Genomic DNA, 17,780 nt, shown 5'->3' on the forward strand with positions numbered 1-17,780 from the left:
AGTTTGAGGCTCAGTGAATTATGATCACACCACTGCACTCCAGCGTGGGTGACAGAGCAAGACTATCTTTTGGAGGGGAAAAAAGTAATCGTATTAAAAGTGCTAGTAATTACAAGTTCTTCATTTTTTGGTGGGGGAAAAAAGTAATCGTATTAAAAGTACTAGTAATTACAAGTTCTCCATTTTTTGGTGGGGGCAGAAAGTTATCTTATTAAAAGTACTAGTAATTACAAGTTCTCCATTTTTTGGTGGGGGAAAAAAGTAATTGTATTAAAAGTACTAGTAATTACAAGTTCTCCATTTTTTGGTGGGGGGAAAAAGTGATCTTACTAAAAGTACTAGTAATTACAAGTTCTCCATTTTTTGGTGCAAGCAATAGAGTGATCACCTTTATTTTTTTCTCTTCCCATGACAAATTATCACCTATTTTTTGCTTAATGAAGTTTTAAGTAATATTCTGAGTTTCATTAGTTGCCAGTTAAAATACAGGTTTGTGCCTGGCACAGTGGTGTATGCCTGTAGTCCCAGCTACTTAGAAGGCTGAGCCAGGAAGATCCCTTGAACCCAGGAGTTGAAGACCAACCTGGGCAACACAGTGAGACACCGTCTCTTAAAAACAGAAACAATAAAAACTAATTTGCTTTTATGTCTTGTAAATTTATCTGAATGAATTTTGTGTCTTTTTCCGTCTTCAAGTTCAGTTTAATGTAAACTTTTGTTTAAGTTGTTTATCTTTTCTAATAGTTACTGGCAATTCCTGTGGAAAAATCTGTTAAGCTATATAGAAGAGAAACTTGGAGTCATCAATTTGATCTTTCAGATAATTTCATCTCTCAGGTAGGTTTTATAAAGTGACACTTTCAGTGGGCTATAAGGAGCAGTTAATGCATAGTTTGCCTGAATACAGTTGCAGTTAAATATTATTGAATTGGAAAACAACTCCTGGCTGTTGTATGTGGTCCATCTTCTAACAACTCATCCTTTCTTCATTTAATCATAACTGGATATGAAATAGGTCTTTATTATAAGAAGTCAAATTTAACCCTTGCATCGTATTTGCACAAGTTATTCTAAAGCTATCAGTAGTTAGCCTTTATTGTTAAGTAAGTTTCACTGAGACTTGTGATCATGGACTCTGAAATTTTAGAGCAAGAAAGGTTGTTGGTCTGTTTTCTCTTTCTTTTACATGCACAGATATTTACAGTTAAGGAAATGTAAGCCCAGTAGGTCATCAATGGCTTATTAAAGTTCACTTACTAGTTTTCTTCATCTTGGTTGTGAATGCTAAGAGAATGTCTTGAATTGTCTCTCTAGGATAATAACATTTTTTAGGTTTTAGGTTTTGCTTTGAAACTTGTGCCAGTGGCTGGACACAGTGGCTCAGGCCTGTAATCCCAGCACTTTGAGAGACTGAGGCAGGAGGATTGCTTGAGGCCAGGAATCCGAAACCAACCTGGGCAACAAAACAAGACTCCATTTCTACAAAAAAATACTAAAAAATTAGCCAAGTGTAGTGGTGCGTGCCTGTAGTCCTAGCTACCTGGGAGGCCGAGGCAGGAGGATCACTTGAGCTTCAAGAGTTGGAAGTTGCAGTGAATAATGATGGTGCCACTGCCACTGCACTGCAGCCTCAGTGACAGAGCAAGATCCTGACTCTAAAAATAAAATAAAATTGTTCCAGTATAACTTTTTCATGATAAAGTAATAGCTGATAGTGATACTTGAATATTATTGAAAAATAAGGTTAGAAAATAAGCAAACTCTACAATACCTCGCGGCTCTTCCTTTCCAACTTGGACCCAGCAGAATGGCTCCCGCAAGGAAGGGTGGCAAGAAGGAAAAGGGCCGTTCTGCCATCAACGAGATGGTGACCCGAGAATACACCATCAACATTCACAAGCGCATCCATGGGGTGGTTTTCAAGAAGCGTGCCCCTCGGGCACTCAAAGAGATTCGGAAATTTGCCATGAAGGAGATGGGAACTCCAGATGTGCGCATTGATACTAGGCTCAACAAAGCTGTCTGGGCCAGAGGAATAAGGAATGTCCCATACCGAATCCGTGTGCGGCTGTCCAGAAAACGTAATGAAGATGAAGATTCACCAAATAAGCTCTATACTTTGGTTACCTATGTACCTGTTACCACTTTCAAAAATCTACAGACAGTCAGTGTGGGTGAGAAACTGATCGCTGATCGTCAAATACATCAAATAAAGTTATAAAATTGAAAAAAAAAAAAAGCAAACTTTGTCTTGTCATTTGTGTATCAAATATAATTAGAAATAATATAGAACAGGGATATAAACATTTGAATTTGGTTGATTGCTCTCCAAATTCTTGAAAAAAAAATGTAAAGAAAATTGAATTTGGTAATAAAATGAGTATTTAGTTTGAAATTTTATAAAATCATTATTTATTGACTGTTTTTCTTTACAGACCCTCAATATAGTAACCTGGTCTCCCTGTGGGCAATATTTAGCTGCAGGTAGTATTAATGGTCTAATTATAGTTTGGAATGTGGAAACCAAAGACTGCATGGAAAGGTATGATTTAGTATATCTTTTGTCTCTTCTTTGCTCATCTTTATTAGTTTTGTATTTGTTTTATTTCGAAACATTTCAAATTTGCCATCAGATTGTCAGAATGAAAATATAATTAAATTTATATTATTTATAAATTATTGTCAAAAGTCATTTAATCTTTACTAAAATTTACCTAAAGAAATGTACAGTTTATATTTTTCTTGACAGTATTTTTAGAAACTACTTTTTAATTTTTAGGGTGAAACATGAGAAAGGTTATGCAATTTGTGGTCTGGCATGGCATCCTACTTGTGGTCGAATATCATATACTGATGCAGAAGGAAATCTAGGGCTTCTAGAGAATGTTTGTGACCCCAGTGGAAAGACATCAAGCAGTAAGGTAAAAAGAAGTATGGTACAACGGTTTCTCCAAAATGTTTCTGTGATCATATGGATTTGGAAGACACCACAAACTGCCTTATTTTCTTGGAAAATTACTTTTCATGTTACTATAGTAGATTCTGAGTAGTAATCTATAGTAAGAAAACTTCTTACTTGTTCAACCCGATGTCTCCCAAGTGTATTTTACTAAGAAACTTTTTTCTCTGTATATAATGCCTTTCCAAGGAATACCTTTCATTAAATACTATTTTGTATCAGATCTCAGTTTGGCCTGCAAACTATATCTACTCTGAATTAGCCTTAACTCTTAGAACTACTCATACACCTCCTGTGCTTAGCCAAACAGCTTTACTGAGCAACTTTAAACAGGCACCTTGTTTTATACCTTCTTGCTTTTGTTCATTATTCACCCTGCCTAGTAGATGTATCTATTTATATTCAAGTCTTAGTTTAGACTTCTGATTACAGATTGCAGACTTAATACATGCCTTTATATCTGTCCCTCCTGGAACTCCCACAAAGACTATTCTAAAGGCATTTTTTTGAATGCATAATCCCATAAGGTTTAAGAAGACAGTTGAAGGGATGATTATAAAAATAATTTTGAGCCCTGCTGCAGTGGCTCACACCTGTAATCTCAACACTTTGGGAGGATATCTTGAGCCCAGGAGTTTGAGATCAGCCTGGGCAACATGGTGGGACCCCATCTCTACAAAAAATAAAAATTAGGCAAGTATGGTGGTGTGTGCTTGTAGTCTTATGCTCCTACTCAGGAGGCTGAGGTGGGAGGATCACTAGAGCTTAGGAGGTTGAGGCTACAGCAAGCTATGATTATGCCACTGCACTCCAGCCTGGATGGCAGTGAGACCCCATCTAAAAAATAAAAATTAAAAAAGGGAGGCTAGAGAATAGAAGGATGATTGGAAACTCACTTCAACTTCTCAAAAAGTTGAATTCTAAAACTAGTTTCTGGAAGCTGAGGTGCTACTCAGTTTGCCTCACTGAATCCCCAGAGATTCAGAATTTGGTAACACTAGGTACTTCTAAAAGTGGGGCCGAAAACAGGAGAGGTGATTTAATAAACAAGTAGAGTCCTCTAGTTTCAACATATGTGTTCAAAGCTGAGTACCTGCCCTCCCCTGTCTTCACATGCATTCTGGCAGAATGTTGGAGATTTGTTTTTTTAGAAAAGATGAAATAGACTGTCCTTGGTCTAGGGACACTGGTTACAGTTGAATGGTCTTGGGTAAGGGGGAAATACTGTACTGAAAACAGAGGATTAAATGAAAGATTAGATACTTGAGTGTTGAAATGACCATCTCAGTTCTACTAGGTTCTCAGAACATTGTCAGCCAGCGTTATGCGTTTCAGGCAGGAGATTGGGAAAATCATCTTTGGCAAATTTGTCTAAGAGAAAAGATGTAAAGAGAGAGTTTAACTCCAGGGAAAACAAAAAGTTGTAAAAGAAAGGACAAGTGATCATAGTATACTATATCTGTTAAAAGATAGGAATAATGCCAGCCACTTGAGGTTATTGGGAGGATTAAGTGAATTACATATAGTTAGAACAGTGTCTAGCACACTTCATAAGTTTGACGTACTTTAAAAGTATTGGCTATTATTTTTATTCAGCTATGAATAACATTTGCATGATCTTACTAACCTAAATACTGTATATTGATTGAACCACAAGGAGGATGTATCTATCTATATTGGGAGAATTGGGGTCGGAGAATAGTGTACATGCAAGCATGGCAGTTGGGGTGGTTATGAAAGGGTACCAAATCCTCATCTTCCATAGATAGAAGTTAATAGGATCTATTAAACACAGTGATTAAAAGTGAAAAAAAAAATTCTGCTAGAATATGATTTACAGGTATGGAAGAAGTAGCAAAGAAACAACTAAAAGAGCTGGAAAGATTTATTCTGTAGAGAAGTAAGTTGGGGCTGTGGAGAGGGCTATTTTCATGGCACACCTTGTAAAACTTTTCAACTAATATATATGTATGTGTAACATTGGTAAACACAAAAAGTGAATTCAGAAAAAAATTCTTGGCTGGGCGCGGTAGCTCATAGCTGCAATCCCAGCACTTTGGGAGGCCGAGGCCGGTGGATCATCTGAGGTCAGGAGTTCAAGACCAGCCTGGCCAACATGACGAAACCCCAACTCTACTAAAAATACAAAAATTAGCTGGGCTAATTTCACACTTGTGAACATTTTATCGCCTTCATCATAAATATGAGGCACAGTCCCCCATTAAAAAAATTTTGTTTCTTTGAGACAGAGTCTCCTCTGTTGCCTAGGCTGGAGTGCGATGGCGGCTCCCTGCAACCTCCACCTCCTGGGTTCAAGCGATTCTCCTGCCTCAGCCTCCCAAGTAGGTAGGATAACAGGCACCTGCCACCACGCCCGGCTAATTTTTTGTATTTTTAGTAGAGATGGGGTTTCACCATGTTGGCCAGGCTGTTCTTAAATTCCTGACCTCAGGTGATCCACTTACCTCAGCCTCCCAAAGTGCTACGATTACAGGCATGGGCCACTACGCCTGACCTCCCCGTTTTTTTTTTTTTTTTTTTTTTTTTTTTTGAGAAGGAGTCTGGCTCTGTCTCCCGGGCTGGAGTACAGTGGCCGGATCTCAGCTCACTGCAAGCTCCGCCTTCCGGGTTTACGCCATTCTCCTGCCTCAGCCTCCCGAGTAGCTGGGAACACAGACGCCCGCCACCTCGCCCGGCTAGTTTTTTGTATTTTTTAGTAGAGACGGGGTTTCACCGTGTTAGCCAGGATGGTCTCGATCTCCTGACCTCGTGATCCGCCCGTCTCGGCCTCCCAAAGTGCTGAGATTACAGGCTTGAGCCACCGCGCCCGGCCTCCTCCCCGTTTTTTTAATAAGAAAATCTAAAAACAGTTTTTTACCAACTTGAGTACGTAAACTTTTAGGATTATAAATGGATTGGTTAAATATCTTCTTATAGCACTTAGTTATTAATTTACTCATATGAAGTATTTTTCAATTTATGGATTTAGAAATACTTTTCATCTCATTTTATTAAACATCAGTTTTCAGAGCACAATTATGTTTACTTCCATTTAAAAGGTTTATGACGGTCTGGGTATGGTGGATCACGCCTATAATTCCAGCACTTTTGGAGGCCGAGGTGGATTTATCACCTGAGGTCAGGAGTTCAAGAATAGCCTGGCGAACATAGTGAAACCCTATCTCTACAGAAAATACAAAGCTTAGCCAGGTGTGGTTGTGTAGGCCTGTAATCCTAGATACTCAGGAGGCGGAGGCAGGAGAATCACCTGAACCTGGGAGATGGAGTTTGCAGTTAGCCAAGATCATGCCACTGCACTCCAGCCTGGGTGACAAAGTGAGACTCTGTGTCAAAAAAGAAAAAAAAGGCCGGGCGTAGTGGCTCATGCCCGCAATCCCAGCACTTTGGGAAGCCAAGACGGGCGGATCACAAGGACAAGAGATCGAGACCATCCTGGCCAACATGGTGAAACCCCATCTCTACTAAAAATACAAAAATTAGCTGGACGTGGTGGCGCGCGCCTGTAGTCCCAGCTACTTGGGAAACTGAAGCAGGAGAATAGCTTGAACCCAGGAGGCAGAGGTTGCAGTGAGCCGAGATCGCACCACTACACTCCAGCCTGGCAACAGAGCGAGGCTCCACTCTGTCAATAAATAAATAAATAAATAAATGAAAATAAAAGGTTTATGATGTAATATTTTTTAATCTGTTAATGGTGTTCTTATTAGACTTTTATACCAAACTATAAATTTCCTTTGGCTTAACATTTGTACAGTTTTTATTCATCCTATAGGAGTAACTTGAGATCTTTCCAGTGTATCTGCTTACCATTTCACTTTTTAAAGTGATCTAAAAATTTGTTTATTTTGAGACAGGGTCTCACTCTGTCACTCATGCTGGAGTGCAGTGGTGAGATCATGGCTCACTGTAGCCTCGACCTTCCAGGCTCAGGTGATCCTCCCACCTCAGCCTCCCAGGTAGCTGGGACTGTAGACCCATGCCACCATGCCTGGCTAATTTTTTGTGGAGATGAGATTTCATCATGTTGTCCAGGCTGGTCTTGGATTCCTGGGCTCAAGCCATCCACGTGCTTCGGCTTCCCAAAGTTCTGAGATTACAGGTGTGAATCACCATGCCGGGGCTTTATGTAGAATTTCTTTGCCTTCTTTGTTTTTCTATTGGTTCTATCACTTTATTTTTATAAGTATCAAAACAGTAACTTTAACTGAGATAATATAAAGAAAATGTATCTTATGCAGTATCTTGTTCAAAATAAAAGTAAATGAGAGCATGTCTTACAATATGAGAGACTATAGGAACTTTATCATATTAATGTGACTTTGCTGGGAAATGACTTCTGAGGAATAAAATCTTATTTTATATTTTGGCATATACCATATTTGTTTACATGTCAGTCCCTATACTCCTATCCCATCCCCAGACTATAAGACATTTGAAATAAGAACTGGGTCTTATCGTGTAAATATAAATACAATTCTTATAAATACATTTACTAATTATTCTTATCTGTTCAGTGAGTTTGCTACTTGGTAGAATTTATAGGTGCATATTAAAAGATTACCTTTTTAGTAATTGAGTTTTTCTAAATCATTCACTTTTATAATTTGTGTTAATTTGTTCAAGGTATCTAGCAGAGTGGAAAAGGATTACAATGATCTTTTTGATGGTGATGATATGAGTAATACTGGTGATTTTCTAAATGACAATGCAGTCGAGATCCCTTCTTTTTCAAAAGGGATTATAAATGATGATGAAGATGATGACCTCATGATGGCTTCAGGTCGTCTTAGACAACGAAGTCACATCCTAGAAGATGATGAAAACTCAGTTGGTAAGAATTTGACTTTGTGCATGTGATTATCCTGTTGATTAATATTTTGGATTTTTTATTAACACTGTTAAAGTCATTATTGAATTTGTAGAATGTAGCTAAAATGGTGCTTAGAGGAAACTTTATAGCATTAGGACTTTGTTTAAAAAGGTTTCAAATCTATAATCCAAGCTTCTGTTGTGGCAGACTAGAAAAAGAGAAAACTAAACCCCAAGCAAATAGAAGGAAGGAAATAATGCAGAGCAAAATTCAACAAAATTGACAACAGAAAAAGACAACAAACTATAGAGAAAGTCAATGAGACCAAAAGCTGGTTCTTTGAGAAGATCAATAAGGCTGGGCATGGTGGCTCATGCCTATAATCCCAGCACTTTGGGAGGCTGAAATGGGCAGATCACTTGAGGTTAGGAGTTCAAGACCAGCCTGGCCAACATGGTAAAACCCTGTCTCTACAAAAATACAAAAATTAGCTGGGTGTGGTGATGCATGCCTGTAATCCCAGCTACTCAGGAGACTGAGGCAAGAGGCTCACTTGAACCCAGGAAGCGGAGGTTGCAGTGAGCTGAGATCATGTCACTGCATGCCCTCCTGGGCAACAGAGCAAGACTCCATCTCAAAAGAAAAGATCAATAAAATTAATAAATATCTATCGTGGTTGATCAGTAAAGAGAAGACACAAATTACTAACATAGAGAATGAAAGAGGGGTGGGCCATCACTATAGATCTGTAGATTTGTGCTATCTAATATGTAGTAGCCACTAGCCACATGTAGCTGTTGAGCACTTGAAACGTGGTTAGTTCAAATTGAGATATGTTATGAGTGCAACCAGACTTTTTTTTTTTTTTTGAGGCGGAATCTCTCTCTGTCACCCAGACTGGAGTGCAGTGGTGTGATTTTGGCTCACTGCAACCTCTGCCTCCGGGATTCAAGTGATTCTCATGCCTCAGCCTCCTGACTAGCTGGGATTATAGGCACACGCCAACATACCTGGCTAATTTTTGTATTTTTAGTAGAGATGGGGTTTTACCATGGAGTGCAGCCAGATTTTGAAGACAATATGAAAAAAAGAATGTAAAACTCCTGGAAAATTTTGTATACATAGTACATGTCGAAATGATAATATGTATTTTAAATGCACTATATTATTAAAATTATGGCTGTTTTCTTTTTACTTTTTAAACATAGCTATTAGAAAATTTAAAATTACAGCTGTAACTCACATTATTTGTCTGTATGGCAGCGCTACTATTAATATCAGAGGCATAATGGAAATATTATGAATAACTATGCCCATAAATTTAACAACGTAAATGAAATGGACGAATTTTCTGAAAGACACAAACTACCTCGCTAACTCAAGAAGTAATAGATAACCTGAATAGTATTGTATTGTTAAAGAAATTGAGATGGTAATTTAAAATCTTTGAATAGAGTGCTTATTGTAACAACTCACATGCTAAAATAACACTTGAACATTATCAAGTAAAATGCCAATGTGCAGTGCTATGTTGTGCTGTTTAAAGTCATAGTCATATAGAGTTTATAGAACAACAGTCCTCAAATGTTTTGGTCTCAGTAGCCTTTATACTCTAAAAAATTTTGAGGACCCTTCAGAGAGCATTTATTTATATAGAGTTATGTCTATTGTCATTTACATATTAGAAATTAAAATTCAGAAATTTAAAAATATTTATTCACTTAAAAATAACAATAAACTCACGTAAACATGAATACTTTTTTATTAAGAACAAAAAAAATTTAGTGAGAAGAGTGGCATTGCAATCTTTGTAATGTCTGTCATAGAGGACAGCTGAATTCTCTCATCTTCTGGATTAAGTCTATTGCCATACATTTTTGTTTCAAGTGTATGAAGAAAATTTGGCCTCACATAAATATGTAATATGAAAAGAGAGAAGTATTTTAAGAAATCTTTTAATAGCACATTCAACTAATTGTGGATATTCTTTGATGTTGCACCAAGACTCAGAAGATGATCATTTCCTAAAGATTACTTGCAAAGGTAATCTGAAAACTTCAGTGAACTCTTACGGCTCTATTATGTTAAAATTCATTGGTCTGGCTGGGAATGGTGGCTCACACCTGTAATCCCAGGACTTTGCGAGGCCCAGGCAGGAGGATTGCTTGAGGCCGGGAGTTCAAGACCAGCCAGGGCAACATAGTGAGACCTTCTTTCTAGAAAAAACTTTAAAAATTAGCCAGGTGTGGTAGTGTGTGCCTGTAGTCCCACCTACTTGGGAGGCTAAGGTAGGAGGATCTCTCGAGGCTGAGAGGTGAAGGCTGCAGTGAGCCATGATTGCAACAATGAGCTCCAGGCAGGACAACAGAGCAAGACCCTGTCTCAGAAAAAAATAAAACAAAATTAAAAAATTCATTGATCTGACTTGAATGTTGAATGGATTTTTTAAAATCATGTTTAATTTTGTAACATATGAATTGATAATATTGGTTCACTGAAGTTTATAGATCTTTATTTTGACACTTTTTATTATCTAATATAAAGTATTTGTTTTTGTTTTTTATTATATGTTGTTTTTAATTAATTAATTTTTGTTTTTAGAGATAGCGTCTTGCTCTGTCACCTAGACTGGAGTGCAGTGGTATGCACCTCAGTATAACCTTGAACTCCTGGGCTCAAGCAGTTCTCCCACTCAGCCTTCTGGGTAGCTAGGACTACAGATGCATGCCACCATGCCCATCTAATTTTTTATTTTTTATAGAGATGGAATCTTGCTTTGTTGCCCAGGCTGGTCTTGAAATTCTGGCCTCAGGTGATCTTCCCTCCCCAGCCTCCGAAAGTGCTGGAATTACAAGCATGAGTCATAGCACCTGCCTATAAATTATATCTGCTAGTGTTGTTACCAATCTCATCAGCAGTTTCTAAGTATTAGAAAGTTGTGAAGCTCATAATGGCAAATAGAGGCTTTCCAATATCTTAATTTTTAATTGAAAGCTCAAATTTCTTTTTTTTATTTTTTGAGAGGGAGTCTTGCTCTGTCACCCAGGCTAGAAGGCAGTGGCGTGATCTCAGTTCACTGCAACCTCTGTCCCCTGGGTACAAGTGATTCTCCTGCCTCAACCTCCTGAGTAGCTGGGATTATAGGTGCCCGCCACCATGCCCGGCTAATTTTTGTATTTTAGTAAAGACAGGGTTTCACTATGTAGGTCAATCTGGTCTCAAACTCCTGACCTCAAATGATCCACTCTCCTTGGCCTCCCAAAGTGCTGGGATTACAGGCATGAGCCACTGTGCCCAGCTCTTTTTTTTTTTTTTTTTTTTTTTTTTTGAGACAGAGTCTCCCGGGTTTAAGCGATTCTCGTGTCTCAGCCTTCTGAGTAGCTGGGATTACAGGCATGTGCCACCATGCCTGGCTAATATTTTTTTTTTTTTTTTTTTTTGAGACGGAGTCTCGCTGTGTCGCCCAGGCTGGAGTGCAGTGGCCGGATCTCAGCTCGCTGCAAGCTCTGCCTCCCGGGTTTTTACGCCATTCTCCTGCCTCAGCTTCCCGAGTAGCCGGGACTACAGGCGCCCGCCACCTCGCCCGGCTAGTTTTTTGTATTTTTTAGTAGAGACGGGGTTTCACCGTGTTAGCCAGGATGGTCTCGAACTCCTGACCTCGTGATCCGCCCGTCTCGGCCTCCCAAAGTGCTGGGATTACAGGCTTGAGCCACCGCGCCCGGCCTTTTTTTTTTTTTTTTTTTTTTTTAGACGGAGTCTCGCTCAGTCGCCCAGGCTGGAGTGCAGTGGCGCGATCTCCGCTCACTGCAAGCTCCGCCTCCCAGGTTCACACCATCCTCCTGCCTCAGCCTCCCGACTAGCTGGGAGTACAGGCGCCCACCGCCTCACCCGGCTAATTTTTTGTATTTCTAGTAGAGACGGGTTTCACCGTGTTAGCCAGGATGGTCTCGATCTCCTGACCTCGTGATCCGCCCACCTCGGCCTCCCAAAGTGCTGGGATTACAGGCGTAAAATACAATTTTTGTATTTTTAGTAGAGACTAAAATACAAAATTTTATATTTGACCAGCCTGGCTGGTCAACATGAAACTCCCGACCTTAAGTGATCTGCCCGCCTCGGCCTCCCAAAGTGCTGGGATTACAGGTGTGAGCCACTGCGCCTGGCCTGAAAGCTCAAATGTTGTCATTGGCAACAAATCCTGCCAGTTATTTTTTCTTAATTGACAGGCTCACTTCATTCATTTCTGAGAAAATGTTTGCCAAAGATCCAATTCTGCATAACCATAGTTTATTTGGCATTTGTTTTTCAAGTAAAAGTAGTGTTCTGTGAAAAAAAATTACTTAGTTCAGCTTACAACTCAAATAATTGCATAAGTACTTTTTTAAGACAGCCATCACACTTCTCATTTTAGCACACAACTTTAAAAAAAAACTGTGTAAGTGTCAAGATTTAATAAAATTAATATTTTTACTGCAAGTGAGTAGCGGTTAACAATGCGGTAATGACTAATACAGTTAGGTGCCCCTGCCTTGATTGGTGCCAGGGCACTAGGAATTTTACCCACCATTGCTTTTGCACCATCACTGCATCTCTTTAACACAGTGAAAGAGGCAAATAGCATGTCAGTGTCATTGCATATGAATGAAAAAGTTACTAGATTCCATATGCTTTCCTTTTTACAAATCATTGGTATTCGTGATTCCCTTAATTATGATCCTTTGTGTTGTAGATATTTCAATGCTAAAAACTGGTTCTAGTCTTCTCAAAGAGGAGGAGGAAGATGGTCAGGAAAGCAGCATTCACAATCTACCACTTGTAACATCCCAAAGGCCATTTTATGATGGACCCATGCCAACTCCCAGGCAAAAGCCATTTCAGTCAGGTTCTACACCCTTGCATCTCACTCACAGATTCATGGTAAGCCTTGGATCTACACTTAACTTATTAGAAGGTTTTCAGCACTTTTTTCTTACTATAGGTAATTTTTTTGGATAAAACATATTTTTTAAAACTTTGATTAAGTAGCCTGGAGCACTTTGGTTGATTATAGTTTTGTGGTTAGTTTATTTTATGGTTAGTTCACAGTTTTAATCTTGTTTCAACCTTATTGAAAATGACGTTAAATAAAATTCTGCTTTCCAAAATGACATTAAATGAACATAAGTAAATATTACTATCTTGCACTGTTTCTTGGCAATACTTTCAAACCTTATTCTTCATAGTCATTGTTATATAGAAGATTATACTGACTCCAAAACTCTAGTAAGGAGGTGTTTTCTTAGAAGGCAACTAATAGTATATTAGAAGGTGGTAAGTACTATGGGGGAAAATATCTGCCCCTTTTCCTCACCCCACCACCCACTAGAATGTAAGCTACACAAAGATAAAGATTTTTGTTTTGTGTACTGATATGTTCTTAGGATTTGGAACAAGGTATGCTACAGTACACATTAAATATATATTTCATGAATAGACAAAATGAATATATTGGCTTTTTGCCTTAGGTTTGAGCTCTTTTTGTTTTGTTTTGTTTTTGAGATGGAGTCTCGCTCTGTTGCCCAGGCTGGAGTGCAGTGGTGCAATCTTGGCTCATTGCAAGCTCTGCCTCCCAGTTTCACACCATTCTCCTGCCTCAGCCTCCCGAGTAGCTGGGACTACAGGTGCCCGCCACCATGCCTGGCTAATTTTTGTATTTTTAGTAGAGATGAGGTTTCACCTTGTTCGCCAGATGGTCTCGATCTCCTGACCTTGTGATCCACCCGCCTTGGCCTCCCAAAGTGCTGGCATTACAGGCATGAGCCACCGCGCCTGGCCTGAGCTCTTAAAAAGTTTAGTATTTCTGGGCCGGGCGCGGTGGCTCACGCCTGTAATCCCAGCACTTTGGGAGGCCGAGACGGGCGGATCACTAGGTCAGGAGATCGAGACCATCCTGGCTAACACGGTGAAACCCCGTCTCTACTAAAAAATACAAAAAACTAGCCGGGCGAGGTGGTGGGCGCCTGTAGTCCCAGCTACTCAGGAGGCCGAGACAGGAGAATGGCCCGAACCCGGGAGGCGGAGTTTGCAGTGAGCTGAGATCCGGCCACTGCACTCCAGCCTGGGCGACAGAGCGAGACTCCGTCTCAAAAAAAAAAAAAAAAAAAGTTTAGTATTTCTGTGTTGGTTATATGATGTTTTCTACTCTGAGGATTTTGCCTTTTTAAAAGTATAGGCCTGGCATAAATTTTTATGTAAAGATTGAGGGTGGTGATTAATATTAATAAAACCTTTTATTGTTATCAGTAGTCATCAAGTGATAGGTCTTAATTTTTTTATTAGTGTCAATATTTTATTTATAGTTATATTAAATAAAATTTTATTTTATTTATAGTTATATTAAATAAAATATTGGCACTAATTTTATTAGAAACTCTAGGGCCAAGTATGAGCCTATAATGGACATCAGTGCAAGATAAGATTTCCAAGTGGTATCAATTTATGTTGCCTCTGCCAGGCGTGGTGGCTCACGCCTGTAATCCCAGCACTTTGGGAGGCCAAGGTGGGCGAGTCACTTGAGGGTAGGAGTTGGAGACCAGCCTGGCCAACATGGTGAAACACCCTATCTCTATTTAAAAAAATACAGAAATTAGCTGGATGTGGTGGCACGCACTTGTAACTACAGCTACACAGGAGGCTGAGGGAGGAGAATCGCTTGAATCCAGGAGGCAGAGGTTGCAGTGAGTCGAGATCATGCCACTGCACTCCAGCTTGGGTGACAGCGAAACTCTGTCTCAAAAAAAAAAAAATTATGTTTTCTTAAAATGTATATATTTATTTTATCATAGAATAACTAGTTAGAATAGGAAAAAAGTCTGTTGTTATTTGCATTCATATTTGTAAGAAAACTCAATTTTTGAAATGTTTCTTTTGAGGAATTTAATGGTTTGGTTGTTCAAAGACCAACTCTAATGTACTTTTAAAGGAACAGTCATGTAATTTATTTTTAAATATTATTAAATACTCCATTTGCTAATTAATAAGTATATATGTATCTTATTCTCATGAAGAAAATAATAAGTAATTGTAGCTCCGGTATTATGACTCCTATCAGAAACTATTTAGAGATAGATGAGATGTAGTAGCTCCCAAAACCTAAATCTTAATACAGATTTAATTATAATATTTGTTAATTTGTACTACTGTGGCTTACTGATTCTAGGAGCTTTAGTTTTTCTCAGACTTATATTTAATCTTACCTGTTTGTAGGTGTGGAACTCTATTGGAATTATTCGCTGCTATAATGATGAGCAAGACAATGCCATAGATGTGGAGTTCCATGATTCCTCCATACACCATGCAACACACTTATCAAACACTTTGAATTATACAATAGCAGATCTTTCTCACGAAGCTATTTTGTTGGCATGTGAAAGCACTGATGAACTAGCAAGGTAAACTCAAGATTTTTAGGAAGAATTTGGCACTGTTAAACTGTTAGATAAAGTTGTTGAAATTAAAGACAAAAAGTTAATAAAACAAAATTTATTTTTTGTAGTATGAAATTTCAGAAGAGTTTGGTACAAACACCAGCACACCCAAAATACCTCAGAACATATGTCTGTTTTTGCCCTAATGGTTCCCTCATTACACGCTCTAACTACATAGCAAAATGACATGGCATGGTTAGTAATGCAAGAGATGGGATTTTTTTTACATTGTTAAGTGCTTTTTTTTTTTTTGCTATTGTAAGAGTAATATACATACATTGTAGAGGAAAAAAAAACAGTATACAGTATAGAAGTTTCAGAAAATGAAAGCTCCTCTCAGAATTCTACTCTCAGATATAACTGTTATTAACAATTTGATATGTATCCTTCCAGATTTCTTTCTATTTGAACCTCCCTTATTTTAATTTACTTTATTGAAATGTAATTTATTTACAATAAAATGCACCCATTTGATGAGTTCACAAAGGTGTATATACACATAACGCCTACCACAATCAAATATAGAATGTTCTTTATCACTTGAAAATGTTTTCTTATATCCCTTTGCAGTTAGTTCAACCCTAGCCTTGGCCAACTATTAGTCTAGATATTTGTCATTGTGTCTTTATCACCTGAAATTGTTTTCTTATATCCCTTTGCACTTAATTCAACCCTAGCCTTGGCCAACTGTTAATCTACATTTCTGTCACTATGGATTAGATTTAAAATCTCTCTTCGAGAAAGGAAAAAAAAAAAAACCGGAAAAACAAACCAAAAAATGTACTAGTCACCCGTTTGCTTTTTCTACTTAATGTGTTTTGGATGTTTACATGTTTTGATAAGTAGGTAGGTAAATAAATAGGTAGATAGATGTCAAGAAAAAAATTATGATGGGAAAGCAATGGGTGCAGAATGTTTTTCTTTTTAAAAGAAAAGAAAATATTTTTTCAGCTTTTTGTTAATGAAGAGATTGCCCTCTCTTGATCCCTTCTTCAGCTGATTATAGTACTGATACACTTCATGGATTTTACTCTATCTTCTATGTGACTTGAAATTCGTATCCTTCAGGCTGGGCACGGTGTCTTATGCCTGTAATCCCAGCACTTTCGGAGGCCAAGGCAGACAGATGACCTGAAGTCAAGAGTTTGAGACCAGCCTGACTAACATGGTGAAACTGTGTCTCTACTAAAAATACAAAAATTAACCAGATGTGGTGGCACCCACCTGTAGTCCTAGCTATTTGGGAGGCTGAGGCAAGAGACAGGAGAATTGCTTAAACCCGGGAGTTGGAGGTTGCAGTGAGCAGAAATCATGCCATTGTACTCCAGCCTGAGTGACAGAGCAAAACTCCATTTCATATAATAATAACTTACATATATGTATGTGCAAAGAAAAAAGGCTGGAAAGATAATATATTTCATTTTAAGGGTATTTCATAATTACTTTTTTAAAGCAACTTCTTATGCCGTGTGTAATAGAAAGTAAACTATTTAGTTTTGTAGTTGAATATCATGATTACTTATTTTATATATATATCTCTCTCTCATATGAAAGTTTGATTGTTTTTGTCTTGTTTTAATTTTTAGCAAGCTTCACTGCCTGCACTTTAGTTCTTGGGATTCAAGCAAAGAGTGGATAATAGACTTGCCTCAGAATGAGGATATCGAAGCCATATGTCTCGGTCAAGGATGGGCTGCTGCCGCAACTAGTGCCCTGCTTCTTCGATTGTTTACTATTGGAGGGGTTCAGAAAGAGGTATTCAGCCTTGCTGGACCTGTGGTGTCAATGGCAGGACATGGAGAACAGCTTTTCATTGTTTATCACAGAGGTAGATTTTTTTCAGTCTTTTATGATTTTACTATGACTTGAAGTAAAATGGAAATCACTTGAGCTTTTTTGCATTTTTGTTACTCTTTTTGTCTTGGATTATATACTTCCTTTTGAATCAGTGTGATCTTTACATGTAGAGAATTTTGTTGTGTTTACTAGTATCAATAAAAATGAAAATGTTTTCTTAATAGAACTATATTATAGAGAGAATTCCAAGGTGGAATTTGGTTAATTACTTCCATGTCTAAATCTTACCATTTGGCAAGCACGACCAGAGAACTTTCAGCATTGAAATTCCATAAAAATAACTCCTAGTAGGAAGGGCCAAAAAACTCTGAATGTGACACTTTTTAAAAGCTGCTGCCTCCTTTTCCTCCCCTCATGTCTTTCTTCAGTCCCCATCATTATGCTAAGACGGTCTTATCAAGGTAACTGATAATCTCTGTGCTTTTTAAAAAAATAATTCCATTGAAAATACCTTCTTCTCATGACTTCTGTGACATCATACTTTCAATGTTTTTCCTCACTGGCAACTCCCTCTTTACTTTTTTGTTGTCTCTACCTTTTAGCTGGAGTGTATCCCCTTTTTCTCTACTACTCTCTAGGTCAGGGGTCTTTCAGTCTTTTTGTCTGCTTTGCCACAGTAAGACATAGATTCATAGATTCTGGACCAGGTGTGGTGGCTCACACCTGT

General features: G+C 38.3%; 3 protein-coding genes across 8 annotated transcripts in view; 2 read left to right on the plus strand and 1 right to left on the minus strand.

Moving 5' to 3' along the window:
- The window catches only part of MAPK1IP1L (mitogen-activated protein kinase 1 interacting protein 1 like), a 126,170-nt gene that overhangs the window by 66,604 nt on the left and 41,786 nt on the right, over positions 1-17,780 (minus strand). The gene's annotated exons all lie outside the window — the stretch shown is intronic.
- The window catches only part of WDHD1 (WD repeat and HMG-box DNA binding protein 1), an 86,603-nt gene that overhangs the window by 27,143 nt on the left and 41,680 nt on the right, over positions 1-17,780 (plus strand). For 5 of the 6 annotated variants that reach the window (XM_050798232.1, XM_050798233.1, XM_050798237.1 and 2 more), the window contains 7 exons: positions 745-837; positions 2,436-2,542; positions 2,780-2,921; positions 7,604-7,811; positions 12,520-12,707; positions 15,036-15,220; positions 16,843-17,084. In XM_050798232.1, the coding sequence (XP_050654189.1) occupies positions 745-837; positions 2,436-2,542; positions 2,780-2,921; positions 7,604-7,811; positions 12,520-12,707; positions 15,036-15,220; positions 16,843-17,084 (1,165 nt within the window). The remainder of the gene's footprint in view (positions 1-744; positions 838-2,435; positions 2,543-2,779; positions 2,922-7,603; positions 7,812-12,519; positions 12,708-15,035; positions 15,221-16,842; positions 17,085-17,780) is intronic. The other variant, XM_050798236.1, reaches the window with a different exon arrangement.
- LOC126959359 (60S ribosomal protein L31-like) lies at positions 1,741-2,400 on the plus strand. The gene has a single exon (XM_050798285.1). It carries the CDS (start codon positions 1,808-1,810, stop codon positions 2,219-2,221), a length of 414 nt encoding a protein of 137 aa, XP_050654242.1. The 5' UTR covers positions 1,741-1,807; the 3' UTR covers positions 2,222-2,400.

Source organism: Macaca thibetana, chromosome 7 (assembly GCF_024542745.1).
Source record: "Macaca thibetana thibetana isolate TM-01 chromosome 7, ASM2454274v1, whole genome shotgun sequence".
Classification (NCBI taxonomy): Eukaryota; Metazoa; Chordata; class Mammalia; order Primates; family Cercopithecidae; genus Macaca; species Macaca thibetana.

Excerpts from the sequence above, each read along its gene's own strand:
- LOC126959359 (XM_050798285.1), top strand. The coding sequence starts at position 1,808 with ATGGCTCCCGCAAGGAAGGGTGGCAAGAAGGAAAAGGGCCGTTCTGCC.